This window comes from Mauremys reevesii, linkage group 7, assembly GCF_016161935.1.
Source record: "Mauremys reevesii isolate NIE-2019 linkage group 7, ASM1616193v1, whole genome shotgun sequence".
Taxonomy (NCBI): Eukaryota; Metazoa; Chordata; order Testudines; family Geoemydidae; genus Mauremys; species Mauremys reevesii.
Genome location: NC_052629.1, coordinates 120,353,196 through 120,368,117, shown reverse-complemented (window position 1 = coordinate 120,368,117; position 14,922 = coordinate 120,353,196). Strand labels below are relative to the sequence as shown.

The 14,922-nt window shown below is 50.4% G+C and overlaps 1 protein-coding gene across 9 annotated transcripts in view; it reads right to left on the bottom strand.

Annotated features, from left to right (window-relative positions):
• Positions 1-14,200, bottom strand: part of ADAMTS9 (ADAM metallopeptidase with thrombospondin type 1 motif 9) — a 149,514-nt gene extending 135,314 nt beyond the window's left edge. For all 9 annotated transcript variants that reach the window (XM_039546993.1, XM_039546995.1, XM_039546997.1 and 6 more), the window contains exons 1-3: positions 14,090-14,200; positions 13,026-13,402; positions 10,340-10,502 (exon numbers count right to left, since the gene is read on the bottom strand). In XM_039546993.1, the coding sequence (XP_039402927.1) occupies positions 10,340-10,502; positions 13,026-13,402; positions 14,090-14,195 (646 nt within the window). In that variant the 5' untranslated portion in view covers positions 14,196-14,200. The remainder of the gene's footprint in view (positions 1-10,339; positions 10,503-13,025; positions 13,403-14,089) is intronic.
• Positions 14,201-14,922: the final 722 nt, after the last annotated feature.

The following is a 14,922-nucleotide window of genomic DNA, read 5'->3' as shown; positions in this document are numbered from 1 at the left end:
TTTGTAATGCTGCTAGGATGACAGCTGGAGATGGAGGAGTGAAAAGAGAGGGGAGCTGAGTGGCTTGCTTGGTAGCATATTCTGACAATCAATCAATCCTAAAGGCAGAATTAATATTAACTCCACAGGATGTTAACTCCACTTCCATGACTATGGGCCCAGAGAACTGCAAATTGCTACAGCAGGATATAGAAAACAGCATTTATGGACTGGGGGGTGGGCATGAAGAACAAAAACTAAATGGGAAATGAATAATCAAACCCAATCAAGAATCCAATGAAAAACAACATATTCTACGTTCCTACATACGAGACAAAAATGATTGATAACTGTCTGATTACTACTTGCACTGCAAACCAAAGAAACTTCAAATACAACTCAATCTGAGCTTGCTTAACAGCGTATAGAGCTAACTTAGGGTACGTCTTCACTACCTGCCGGATCGGCGGGTAGCAATTGAATTCTCAGAGTTTGATATATCGCGTCTCATCTAGACGCGATATATTGAACTCCGAACGCGCTCCCGTCCACTCCGGAACTCCACCACCGCGAACGGCGGTGGCGGAGTCGACGGGGGAGCCGCGGACGTTGATCCCACGCCGTGAGGACGGGTAAGTAACTCGAATTAAGGTAGTTCGACTTCAGCTACGCTATTCGCGTAGCTGAATAGAGTCTAGATCTAGAGTCTTTAGATCTAGAGTCTTTAACGGCAAAAGGATTCACTAAAAAGGTATAGATATAACTTATAGCGTATGTGCAGACAAAACTGTAATACAGCAAAACCATACAACACAGCTCACTATTCACAGGCATGTTAAAGCCGGGCGGAGGATGGAAATCCCATTTCACAAAGGATTTGGAGATTTCAGCATTTGTTTTATTCCGATTAGGAACAAAAGCAGAAAAATTTCTAAATTCTCCACAAAGGCAAATTCTGAAAAAAAAAAAACTTTGTTTCGATTTAACCCTTTTTATATAACGCACAAGAATTTTGAAACAAAAAGTCATTTCACACTGAAATATCGAACTGTGCCGTACATTGAGATGTCTGAGTACAGGACTAAGACCTCATGGCCCAAGTTCACCTCCTTGTTAATGGTCGTGGCTTATTTTGCCCCACTTGGAGCTTTTCAGTCTCTGCACCGATGTATTTTGCAGGGTGGCAAGACCAAGCAGTGCAATATTCTGACCATCAGAAACATCCAACCCAGAAGCATCTGCTCCAGGGACAGTTGTCCTGCAGCCCTGAATCCCGGGTTTTCTTCTTGAAATGTATCAAGCATGTGAACAGCTCAAAGCACAACAACGTTTAATACCGCTCCTGCAAACACTGCACCTTCCTGTCTACGACGCTTGATTCCCGTGCTATGAATTCTTACGCACTCAAGCAGATTGCTGCAGGCAGTGGGCTAACTGCCAGCTAAACCAGAGGAGGGTACCGGGCGGGGCGTGGGGGGGGTAGTAATATAGACCTTCACTATTACCACAAATCCCCCCACCCCTTCTGCAAAGCCCCAGCCAGGGCAAATTTGCTGACATCCCTCTCCCCAATCATTCCCTTTTCCAAATGTCTTGTATCTTCGCTCAAGCCCCTCCCCAAGGCTTCCCCAAGCCCATGTCCCTCCCAAAGACCCCCATGCCTATTTCCCCATCAGCCCCCTTCCTCTCCTCACCAGACCCCCAGGGCTGAGTCACCTCCTCCACTTCTCCTCTCTCCTTCATGGGTGGGGAGCTGGAATGGGCAGGAAGCCCTGACTCAATCGTTCCCGGGAGCTGGCTCAGCCCCCTGGCCTAGGCCAGCTCGGCACTCAGAGCCAGTGGGAGGGCAAAGGAGGGAAATTCAGCCCAGCCCAGTCAGCTACTGAGAGCAGCCTTGTGGCCGCCCAGCCGGGGGACAGAGAAGTGCCCAGTGGGCCCAGCTGCCTCCTCCCAGCCCAACCCGGCCCACCAGCAGAGAAGCAATTGCTGAGCTGCACTAAGATGCTCAGGCTGTTCCCTCAGCTGCCTCCCTCCCCTCCAGAAATTGTCTCCACCTGCCCAGTAAAATTAAGCTGTGCCGGTGCCATTCTACTATTCCACTACCCCGCTTCGTTCCCCCTCTTGGGCCTGCTATTAACCAATTGGTTCCTTTGGACTTCCACTGGGAGCGTGAGGAAGGGACCAGCCCCCCCGAATTTCTCCTCTTCCGGATGCCTCTGCCCTGACACCCTTTCCTGCCCTTCCCGGTGGGCTGAAGTTCTGCTGTGCTGCCCGTCCGGGTCTTGCTCTGCTGAGCTGTCATTCCAATCTCGAGACACAAGGAGGCAGTGGTGGGTGGGCTGAGCAGAGAAGAAGCCATATGGGGCACAGAAGGCTGCCTGCAGCAGTAGCCTGGCTCCAGCAATCTACGCTCCCAGGGGCCCAGCTTCTGTCTGAGTGCGGGGCAGCAGGAGGTTGAAATCAGCAGGCGAATGGAGAGCGTCTGGGATCATAGGGGCCCTCCTGCCAAAAATCACGAGTCAGGCCCCACACAATCATGGGGTTGGCTTAAAAATAATAAAGGTTGGAATCTTTTTACAGACCTCCCAACAGTCCCGGGTTTCTCGGGACTTCCCTCTTTGACCCCCATGTGCCCCTTGTCACAGGTAAAGCTGGGAACGTTTCCCGCATTCAGGCCACCTGGGCGGGGGGACTGTGCAAAAGGGGCAGGTTGTCCCAGAGCCCCATTTGAGAGGGCCCCCAAACCCGGTGGTATTGCAACCTGGCGCATGGGGTCACGGCGCCACTCAGGTTTGGCTCAGCCGCCCCTCTTTTTTCAGTCTATGGAGGGGCAGCTGGGCCAAATTTGAATGACACTGGCCCCGGCTTTAGCCATTAGAACCATTGGGAGGTATGTTTTTATTTGCCTTCTAGGTTCACGTCAGGCTTTTCTTCACAGCCACAAGGGCCAGAAGCTTACTTCTGTAAGAAAGGAAAGCTGAGATTGCCACCTAGTCACATGACTCCAGGAGCTGGGGCTTTAAAACACACAGCCAATATTGTGAGACTCACAACAATGCTGCAAGCTAGAAACACAGAAGCAGAGATAGGAATGATTCCTGAGGGATGAGTGCCTGGGGTGGGAGGCAGGGTAAGGTTGTATCAGGTTGGGAGGGATCCTGTGGGATGTGGGAAGAGACATAATCTTGAGATATGGAGGCAGAGGTAGGGGATCCTGGGAAAGGGGAGATTTGGACTCTAACAAGTTACATATAATCTCATTATCCGGAATCAGGTGTTCATTTATAGGTATTTCAATGGCGTACAAGCCTCATTTTCTCTCTCTCTCTCTCTCACACGCCTTTTCAACGTATCTGGTGGCTAGCCACATCCTGAGGCACATCCTAGAGTTGAACACATTCCATCCTAAAAATCTTACAATCAAATAGTGTGACCCCAGTTTCCCCATCGCTCAAACACCAGTTTACACAGTCTCCTGCACAAAGGAAATGGAAGACCCTCTACCCTCTCCTATGACAAGGCCCTCACCAAGTCATTCCTCAGTCTGAGCCCCTCACCTATGGGCCCCCAGCCTCCCTATATGCTTGTGAGAAAATATGGGATTTGCAGTGGGCCCATAAGCTTTAGAAATCCAGGCTCTGGCAGACTCAGGCGGGGCAGTCCCAGGCCAGTGGGAATGCCCTGGCTGCAGCTAGTCCTGGGAGCGCCACCAGTAATCTCAGGGAGAGAGATGACGACAGAATGGCTGATGGGAATGGAGGGTGCTCAGCACATTACAGGTGCTCGGCATCATTTAGGATCAAGCCTTTGTTAATTTTGGGCCTAATTAGAACAGCGATCTGGTAGCTTAGGCCATAGTACAAATGGCCCCAGGCTACGGTGACTCTCCTGTGTTGTGTTCAGCAGGAAAGGCCGTTAAAAGTTACTTGGAAAGCGTAATGTATTACAAATTACTCATTAATGTACCTGACAATCGGTGACACGTTACTGATTATTTCGGGGTCATGCGTGTCAGTTGCACGGCGAGACATATTTTGTACCATGACTCTTGTGGCATCATCAGAAAAGGACACTTTTTCAAGGAAAAAAAGGACCAAATGGAATCCACATAATATTAGGTCTACACAGTAATAGGTTACTTCTATGGAATAGGGTCTAGAACCACTTACGGTGTAAATGGATTGAACCCAATAGAGCTACACTGATTTACACCACTGGAGAAGCTGACCCATTTATTTTGGCCATCTTATCAATGTGATAACTGCACATTCAACAGCCTACACCTTTGGGAACTGCAAGCATTCATCTGGCCAGAAGTCTGGGAAACGTCGGTGTCCTACAATATAATAATGACACTCGCCATGACTGCAGCAAAAGCTGCCTCTCTGTTGGAGAGGAGCAAATAATTCACAGCTACTTTGCATTTCACCTGTCTCCCCGCTGGCAAAAAACCATCCACGAGCGGACTGAGAAGTTCTCAAATGCTAGGAGCTAGCTAATGTCTTCGGAACGTTTTTATGTTTATTTTTTGGTGCTCTGGGAGCTAGCTATCCAAGTCGAGTGGTGACGTTTCTGTTTGCTGAATCACTGTAGCTAAACAATCAAGCAGGAATTTAAAATGTTAAGTCAAAATACGCAGGTCAGAATTTGGGACTTTGCATTTGGGATACTTTTGCATTCGCTTTCAGGAGGTGCTAGAACATTCTACGCTCGAGAGCGGCTCCTAACGAGCATCGGTGCAAGTAAAGCTCGGGGACTGGTAGGGTTATGGAAATTGAACAGAAAAGGTTGCAACATAACCGCATTTCCTCTCCTCCTATCAGTCTGTGTCTGCAGGGGACTCTGCTGTAGCAAGTTCTGCCTGTTCTCCCACAGCTAAGGGCTCCTCTGTCCTGCACTAACCTGAGACCAGCTCTCATTTCTTACCACCACAATATGAAATAGCAGGACGGCCTTTTCCTGGCTCTCTTTCAAGATGGGGAGGACTCTCATCATCTTATCAGCACCGCACCAATGAGGTGAGTGCTGCTGTTTCATCGGCGAGTTTTGCCCCAGTGGATGCTTCTGCTTTAACAAATGTCATTACAGGGCTAGGCCCAACATGACTTGCGAGTGCCATCCAAAACCCACTGCCGCTATCTCCCAGTCCCGAGGCAAACGAGTGGAAGGGGGCTACTATTCTAGCAATGAAAGTGGGGACAGCAGCCAGTGCTCACATTTGATCCTTGTTCCTACATATGAGAAAAAACTGCTTGTCTATTTCAGCCACAGTCTGAGTCTGTTATGTCAAACTGAAGGAAAAATGAGGTGTAGCCGGGGGAGTCTGTGCTAAACATTTTTTTTTTAAAATGTGAAGCTGGAAAGAAAACAGAAAAAGCATAATGAAAAGTCAGGTGGTCAGAGGACAGATATCAGAACACAATTGGAACACAAAGGAGAAAAGAACAGAAACAGCTCGTTCAAAATATAACTTTTGCAAGGGGTTTCTAGTAAAAGATATAAAAATGGGCAAATTGGGAGTAAATAATAAGCAAGAACAATACTGAGAAAACAAAACACAACAGACAGGTAGAATTATAACAGAAAGCTCCAGACAAGCCACAAGAGCTGGAGCATGAATAGATAATAGTAGCAAAAGATCAGAAATAAATTAACCAAAACTGACCAAACACACCCCAGGAGAGATACAAGAGGCAGAAGGAAAGAAAGGTAAGCAGCAAAAACCAGACAAAGATGAAAAGTAAACACATGAGAGCAATAAAGAACCATACAGCACAGAAGGGGTTGGCTTCCCATCCCTCACTTTCTGAAAACAACAAATCAAATTAACACCTTCAATAGAGGCGGCAGGCTGGAAGGGGAAAGCCACAGATATAAGCACAACTAAGGAGTTTGTGTGACGTGTACACACATACAGGTGTGTTTGGAAAAAAATGAGTATGTTAGAAGTGGTGTTCATCCAACCCCCTCTGGAAATGGTATGGAACAGAATGAGAGATGAACCCCAGTGGTTTATTTAGATATAGGGGAGGTTTCCTGTCAGTGAAGTAATAACCGTAGCTGGACTAAATCAAGACTGGATGTCTTTCTAAACGATATGCTCTAGTTCAACCAGAAGTTGTGGACTTGATGCAGAAGTTATGGGTAAGGTTTCCTGGCCTGTGCCATGGACTAGATATAGTCATAGTGCTCCCCTGTGACCATGAAATCTATGAATCTACAGAACCTGCAAGTGTACACAGGTGAGTGCACAGTTATCATCAAGTCTATTGGACGATCTCTCAAGTGATTCTAATACGGATTCTCGTTCCTTTCGACAGCAGCGGCAGACCCTCCTTCCATTGAGCTCAGGAAGCTCAGCTCTCCGCCTTCACTGAGCAGTCTCGCTTCTGGATTAAAGTTACATTTTTTAAACTCTCAATCTCCACCTTGCTAATCGAGACTGCTTAAAAATCCAGTGGTAGTTGTAATACCCAGGGGAGAGTTTTGTGGGAATGCTCTGCTGGCATGAAGCAAGGAGAGCGAGCAGGGCTGCCACAGGCGGCTTGTCTAAGTAGCACCCCCTAGTGGTATTTCACATCAACCCTGGCCAGTCTTCATTTCTAAATGCTGTTCAAGCAAGTCTAGTTAGTTATTGTACCAGAGCCTGCGCGGGTATAAATCAGGGGAGGAATCACCTCAGCAGGTCACCCCATGTTCAAGAAAGATGAATTTAAACTGGAACAGGTGCAGCGAAGAGCCTGTAGAATGATTAGGGGAATGGAAGGCCTCCTCTTAGGAGAGGAAAGTGGAAGAACTTGGCTTGTTTAGCAAAAAGAAATCAGAGAGATAGGATTGCTCTCTATAAATACATGGGGAGGGAGGGGGGAGAGGATAAATACCAGGGAGGGTGAAGGGCTACTTAAGCTAAAGGACAGCTTGGCACAAGAAAAAATGGATATAAATGGGCCATGAACAATTTCATGCTGGAAATCGGAAGAAGGTTTCTAACCATCAGAGGAGTGAGGTTCTGGACCAGCCTCCCAATAGGAGTTGTGGGGGCAGCCAACTTAATTAGTTTTAAGAGAGAGCTGGACATAATTTATGAGTGCGACTATATGACAGGGTTGCTTGTGATGGTAGGAGGCAGCCCTGGGGCTCACTTGCAGTTTATGTCTTATGCTCCTAAAGCTCATGCTTCAGGGTTTCAGCCAGCCACCTGCAGGGGTCAGGAAGAGATGTCTTCCCCTAGTGTACGCTGGGCGGGGTTTTATCTCCTTCCTCTGAAGCATCAGGAATGGCCATAGCTGAAGATGACATATTGGGTGGGATGGGCTCTGAGCTGGCACCAAGCATTCTCTCGCTCAGGGGCTTGGCTGGTTGGTACTTGCTCAAATACTCAGATCTAATTGATCAACAAATGTGGGTCAGGAAGGTGTTTGCCCCCAGGTCAGATTGGCAGTGACTTTGGGCGTTTTTCACCGTCCTCTGCAGCATGTTGGCATGGGTCTCTCACCAGGATTATCTGGGTAGATCTCATTTAATCATTTCCCTGATATTGTGGGTGCGTTGGACACTGGTGCCTCCTATTCTCTGGCACAGAAAAGTCTAGTCTCCTGAGGGCTGAGATACTTTGGTCTCATTCTGGCTTTGGGGTTTAGCATGCATGGGCTGGGAGCTGTTGGTGGCCTGTGATACACAGGAGGTCAGACTAGATCACCTTAAACGCTGGGACTCTATTGTGATGGCCGAAGGAAGGGAAGGGTTAGTGAGGGTACGAAGTCCGCCTCTTAACTCCCAAACTACTCTGGCAGGAAGCAAGACACAGAGAGAAGGATATGGGACAGGCCAACAGTGGAAGAACAAGGAGAAGCTGCTATTAACAGCCTCATAACCCAGGACCTCAGCATAACTACAACAGCCTGCTATACTGAACAACAGCAAAGCCTTGGCAACAGTTTATTATAACACACGTCATTAATCCATTAACCTGTATGGCAGAAGAGCTAGGGCATGTGGTCAGGAAAGCCCATATTGCATTGATCTAAAAAGCAGCTATAAGAAACTGATTTGGGGTCTAAGTCTTTTCTGGGGTTGAATTTCCACTTTTGACGGATTTCCGTTTTCCCCATTAACTTGCAGTACAAATGGACTTTTCACATGTTGGCTGCAGCAACAGTATAAATTTAATGTCATCTACAGATCCCAGGTACAATGCAACTGAGCTCATAAATTCTAATGAGATCATTTCCTTTTCCCCTGGCTTATGTGAACACGGCAGTTTGCCCAAAGGTGACTCCTAAAGATAAACTTGAGAAAAATGTAGCTGGGCTTCACTTTTTCCCTGAAGCTATCTGAGCTACTCTCTTGCCTCTAAGGCAGGGGTTCTCAAACTGGGGGTCGGGACCCCTCAGGGAGTCGTGAGGTTATTACATGGGGGGTCGCGAGCTGTCAGCCTCCACCCCAAACCCCGCTTTGCCTCCAGCATTTATAGTGGTGTTAAATATATTAAAAAGTGTTTTTAATGTGGGGGGGGGGTCGCACTCAGAGGCTTGCTGTGCGAAAGGGGTCACCAGTACAAAAGTTTGAGAATCCCTGCTCTAGAGGTGGTGAAGGTGAAAGAATATTGGTGAGCCAGTGGAGGGAAGTGCATATGGCCACTGACCACGCTGTGCTTTGCTATTTCAACATCCACAGCTAACAACACAGCACCTGTCACCAGCACAAGATTCACTTAAAATTGTTGAACCAGAAATGGGGGAAGGGCAGAACCATGCTGCCTATTTTGGGTCCTTTGAACCTTATTATTTGGACAGAGTTTTAACTTATTGGGGTTTCTCCTTTTCCACACTGTGTGGAGCAATTAAGAACAAGCAGCAAAGGAAAAAGGGAAGCACAGCAGATTAACAGAGGACAGAAAAAGACCTGGGTAATTAAGCAGAATAATACACCGGGTTGATTTCTTGCGAAAGCTAGTGTAGCACAAAAACCTGATCTGAAACTATTAGACACTTCACAAGGTTGAACGATATACGATCACTCCACAAAGGGAAAGACCATAAATTATATTCAGGGCCTTTCCATCTACCTTTGATTCAATGGGTTCCGAGATCTGCTGGTCCATTCCTCCAGGGGTTACTGGTGAATTGTGCCAGATTCCGTGTTTCTTTCCAACTGTTCTGAGTCTCCTGCATCTGATCTCAAAGAAGGGAGCAGAAACAGCTGGAAGAGAGAAACCAGAGTGGCATAGTCCAGCAGCAACCCTTGGAAGAACAAACAATAAAAGCCTTGTGAGATGTACTATTATTCCCCCAAATGTGCGTACATGTGTGTGTACCACCATGCTTCCATCACCATTAAATCTACCTTGGTCTTTGATCAGTGCCTTGGGACATCTCCTTGAACCACTCTGTCATCATACCAGCTCTAACTATGTAGACAAAACCACTGCCTATATCCTCTCTCCCGCAATGAGCCACAAATGTAAGATACAGTGTAAATTCTGTATAGCACTAATACAATACAAATGCATCACATAATAGTCCAAAGGAGATTCTCACTATGTACAAGCTAATGTATACAAGCGGCCAGATTCTGCTGCTCTTACTCACATCAAATCATAGCTTTATTCCGTGAGTAACCCCATCTACTTGAAGAGTAACCATACCACTCAGCCTGAGTAAGGTTGGCAGATTCATGCCCACAGTGTTTAGGTTGCAATATACCTCACAAGAGGCATCTGTAGGTTTAGTACACCAAGGAGTGGTGCCGAAACATGGGGAGAAAACAGGAGACCCAAGAAGTAAATTAATCAGTGAAAGCATTAAGTAACCTCTGGCAAGGAAGAGGAATGGTTGGGAGAAGAGACAAGTCATTGCATTTTGGACCAGTTCAAGTAAGGAGAGATCGGGCCTAGAAAGACCACGATGGAAGGAATTATAGCAAGCAAGATGATGGAAGTTGAAGGCACAAGTGAGTTTCAGCTGAAGTGTAGGAGAAATTGTGTATTTTAGGGCTTATGGTTAGGAGGGAAGAGAAGTAAGGTGGTACAGACACAGAAGCCATTTAAGGCACAAGAGCTCAGAGATGACTACTTTACCTCACAGTAGGCATGATTGGGATCAACGGTGGCAATGGAAGTGGTAGAATTTGGCCTCCGGTTGATCTTCTTAAATTAGAAGTCAAAGACAAGATGAACCTCACCTGAACAATAGCAAAAGACTATCCCCAAAGCAAAGAGCACCACACCTAGATGTTCACAATAGCCCCTTCACTGCACGCCCACAGTGCCAATGTCCCCTCCCATATCACGGTAAATGGTTTATAATTCAGCAACGCAGAATCATGGAAGTGACTGTATGGGGAATAGTCAAACGAATACCTGAAGTATCGCAAGTGTGCCGTTCCCTTGGTAAGTCTTTTTGAGGTGCACTGTGTCTGTAGACCACATGTGGCTTATTGTGCTCTTCTTCGTACTCTTGTTCATCGGGCGATAGCAGCGGCTCTACAAAATAGTCCCCATTGTGAGACCTGAATGTGCCTAGCTGAGAGCGAAGAGAGAGACAGGTAGTCAGCTTCCAGTTGGAATATGCAAGAGACTAGGCCTACATAATTACCCTATAAAACAGACATGGTAACATGCAGAAGTTTCTAGGGCATTTACACTTCCTTACAATGTCCAGTTTGGCAAGCAACCCCTACATCTGGGGCGGCTGAAAGCTATGGGCCCAATTCTGCTACGCTGAGTAGCACTTTACTCTGTATACTTTGCTCCCATTAAAACCAGGGAGATCATTCATGGTGTAAATTACTACTCACCAGGAGTAAAATTCAGCCCTGTGTGAAGAGAGGACACATATTAGACCCAGTTCTTCAGATATGTTTGCAAAATTACTCCTCATCTCAATGGGAGGTGCTGGAGTACATCTTAGGACAGAGTTGGGCCCTATTATGTTCTGCCCTCTCTGTTTCTCATACATAAGATATGCCAAGAGCAACTCGGAGCAGAGACAAGCTGAGCATGGCATCCAGTGGCTTGATCCGGGAAAGGAACTCACCTGGTGAAGCTACTGCCTAGGAGAGAATATCAAAGCTCTAACCCACATGACTGTGGAGCAGGCCATGGGGAAAAACGCCACTCCCAAGCAAAAGTATGCCATAAGCCAAAACGATAGGACCATACGGCTAGAAGGGACCACGAGGGTCAGCTAGTCTGACCTCCTGCCAAGATGCTGGTACTAGAGCACGATCCCAGTTCTGAACCACACAAGAGACACGTGCCCTGGCCTTGCGCAAAGCGTATCCACCTGCATCTCCGGGGACAGGTATGCGAGCGGCAGCCTGTCGGGGGCCGAAAGGGGGCAGGCAGCAGCGGCACCTGGTTCTCCCTGGGGAACCCCTTTAACCAGGAAGGCTGTAGGTGGAGGCTGCCCAGGAGATGGAAAGTATCAGCAAAGTGCCCAGGCGCTCTGGCCAGTGTCCCACAGGTCACCCCCCAGCTAGGACGGATCAGGATCACCCTTGGAAAGGCTCCCTGCTCATCACTAAGCTCCCCCCCCCCCAGGCAAGCTGAGGACACTGTACCCAGAATGTCTGCACCCCCCCTGCAGTACCCGCCCTGAGCTGCCTCCATCCCTGGCTCATCCCAGCTCTCAGGGAATGAGCCCCGGCTCAGGGGGAAGGAGCCAGACAAGCCCTCCTCCCCCGCAAGCTTCCTGCACAGCTGTTTGTGTCGGCTCCTTCTCCCCGCAGCGCCTCCCCTCGCCTCCCCCCGAGCTGGGAGGATGGAGACGGCGTCTTGACATCTCCTCCGGCCTCCTTAAACCCCCGCAGCCCTGGCTCGGGGCTGGCAAAGTGCCTCGCACCTCCTTAAGGTCGTCCCCGGGAAGGGAGGGAGGGAGAGCTCTTAAGGCGGCACGCTTGACTGGTGGGGTGGAGGATTAGGGGAATTAAATCCTTCCCCCCCCCCTCAATCTGGGGAGTGGTTCGCAGCCGTGCCAGGCCCCGTCCTGCAGCCAGGGCACTGCCTGCTGCTGCTGGGCTTCCTTGCAGCTCCCCACCCCCCGGGCCCGGCTCCTTCGCCTCCGCCCACCAGGCTCAGCACAACAACAAACAGGGGACGCCGCTGGGAGCGCGCAGCCCCCGGGAAAGCGCCGAAGGGGGGGGCTTGCAATGGGACTCCCCAGCGGCAGCAGCAGCTCGGCCACCCTGGTGAGTATGCGGGATCCCGGCTGCCTGCTCTGGAGGTTTCTTCTTTCCCACTGAATGGGGGGGCACAGCTTGGAGGACTGGCCCCCGCCCCCACTGGGGGGCCGTTTGGCCAGGACTGGAGACTGAAGGGGTTTGCCTCACGTGGAAGTTTGGAGACCCCCCCCGGAACGTGCAAGCTCTGCCGGGGTTGGGGGGGGGCGCACCAGTGGGCCAGCACCCCCTGCTCGTCCCTCCTTTTGGGACAGACGTGGCCTAACCCTCCCCCCCCCCCCGCTCTATTGAGGGCAGAGTTTCAGGCCAGACTTTTGCAACTCCTCCAAGTCAGCCCGGCGCGTGTGTAGGGCGAAAAGCCATTGGGGGGGGGGCTACCTCGGTGTGATTGCGGGGGGCACGGGAAGGGGGGCTCGCTCCACCTTCACTGCGGCTGGCGTCCAGCCCGTGTGGCCAGCGGCCCCCGGGGTGACCCCCCTACTTGCTTCCGCTCGGTGCCCCCGGCCACCGGCGTGTGAAAAAGCCCCGGCCCCTGGCGACCGCCGGAGAACCCGGGGCAGCCCCGGCAGAGGTCCCGGGCTCACGTACCGCAGGGTCGCTTCCCTGCCCGGGGGCTCTCCCCTTCCAGGGTCTGTGGCAATGGGAGCGTGCGGCGCTTTGCCACCACGGAGCTGCTCGACATGCGGAGCCACAGCAGGCGAGCCTGGCTGCGAGAGAACCAGGGCAAAGAACTCCGCATCGAGCTGTTCCGTGTAAACACAAACCCCGGGCAGACCAGGCTTGAAGGCGCCAGAAGCACCGGCGAAGCTCAGCCCTGGAAATCCCCAGAGGCGGCGAAGAAAGACGGCAGAGGGGACGGCACTTACCATCCCTGAACACAGGCTGATGACCGCCGTGTGCTGGGGCTGGCTATTCACATGGCCTCGGTAAAAACAGTGCTTTACGTCGCTGGCCTCCTCGCTGTAAAACCGGCGTTGGTGAACCCCCGGGGCTCCGAGGAGGCTGACCGTGAAACGTGGCGCGATAAATCCAGACTGGGCCGTGAGGTTGAACAGAAACTGCTCCCCGAAGGCGGAAAGCCGGTAGTGGGCCGAGGAGGAGTCGGTGGCCCAAGGGTCCGTGTCAGGATTAACACTGCGTCTCCTTCGTTTGAAGTGTACGTGCGTGGGAAAGGGGGCTCCGAATTCGTTCACACGGGTGGGGGTGACGATCTCGAACTCGCGCAGTTTCTCCAACAGCTGGGCTGCAAACAGTAACACACACGCGCCCGGTAAAGAAGCGCTCTCTCGCTCAGGCAAGGCGTAGCTTTTTCACGCACACTTACCTTGGATGAAAGCAGCAAGGCCTGGCTTTCTAAAGTTGTATCTAGCAAGGGGGGAGGATGTAGGGAGCTCTGCTTACAAAACAAATCAATGCACCACTAGCTTGCCTGCACCAGGCACTGGTGGCGAAGTCGTGGTACTGTATTTGCATTGCAGGAGCACCTAGAGACTATAATCTAGACCAGGACTCCCACAGAGCTCGGTGCTGCACAAAAAAAAAAGACAGTCCCTGCCTCCAGCAGCCCACGAAGAATCCTTAGCTTTTCTGTAAAGGCATCAGGGACTGCCAATTGCCCAAAGCCCTTCCTCTACTTAAAATGGGTTTCTAGACTCAGGCTATTTGGAGCTTCGGAAAGGTTTCAAGGAGAAGACCATGTTCAGCAGCTTCTGTCCCCCTGTCCCGTGTGCACCAGCCTGAGAAAGGCGCACAACTTTTTAAAGTCCTTGTAACTGGTGACTGAGGGCAAGCCAAGGGGAATCAATGAAACTGACACCGCAGAGCTGTAGAAATACCCCCTCCCCCCATGTTAAAATGAGGTCTAAGAAACAGCCCAAAGAACGGGAAACTTCCCCTGAAGGAGCTTGAGACGCCAAAAGCATCATCTTACCTTGTCTTGGGTGCAGCTTCTGCTTCCTCGCTGCGGTGGTGGCTACGTTCAAGACGTCCTGGAGAAAGAGTGTTCCTAATCCCAGTGCCCAGAGCACAAGCTGCATGGTGCTGCGAGCTGTTCCTTAGCAGAGAGCAGCCTTCCCTCCCCTTTTAATTCCACCCTGCCCCACCCCGTGCTCCTGCTGCTGCTCGGAACAAGAAAAACTTCAGAGCTCCCCGCCCCCAACTTCACTTTATTAAAAGTGGGAACCGCTCGCATCCGATGTGTTCCCCCTGGGCTCTGCTGTGACCACAACTGCCAGCGGAGAGCAGATTAGCAGCAGCAGCAGCGGGAGGAGGAGGAGGAGGACTAATCGCGCACGGGGTATCGGATACACCAGCATAGTGTAGTGAGAGGGGCTCGGGAAGGAACAGGGGAGAGCCTGCTGCACTTTTGGTGGGCTGCTTTTTCCTCTCTCTCCCCCCCTTCTAGCTGGTGCCCTCGGAGATCTTGGGAACCAGTTCAGGAGACCGGAGGGGGGCGGTCTCCGGCAAAGCAAATCTCAGGGCCCGCCTCTGTGGAGGAGGGCTCCTCCCTGCTTCCTTAGCATGTCACTTTCTTCCCTTCCAAGGAAGCTTTTGCTTCTGGGTTTCCAGGAGAAAAGACCTTGTCCGATTCAGTACCTAGGCCAGGACTCCTTTCCCGGGGCGGAGGGAGAGAGATTTACAATAAGCTGAACACTGCAGCAAGAATCACACTGTACTTTGTTCCCTGCTGGGCACTTTTTTCCCCTTCTCAACTTAAAGCTGCCTGATCAGAAGAATCTAATGATTCCTTGAATCTTATTTGTT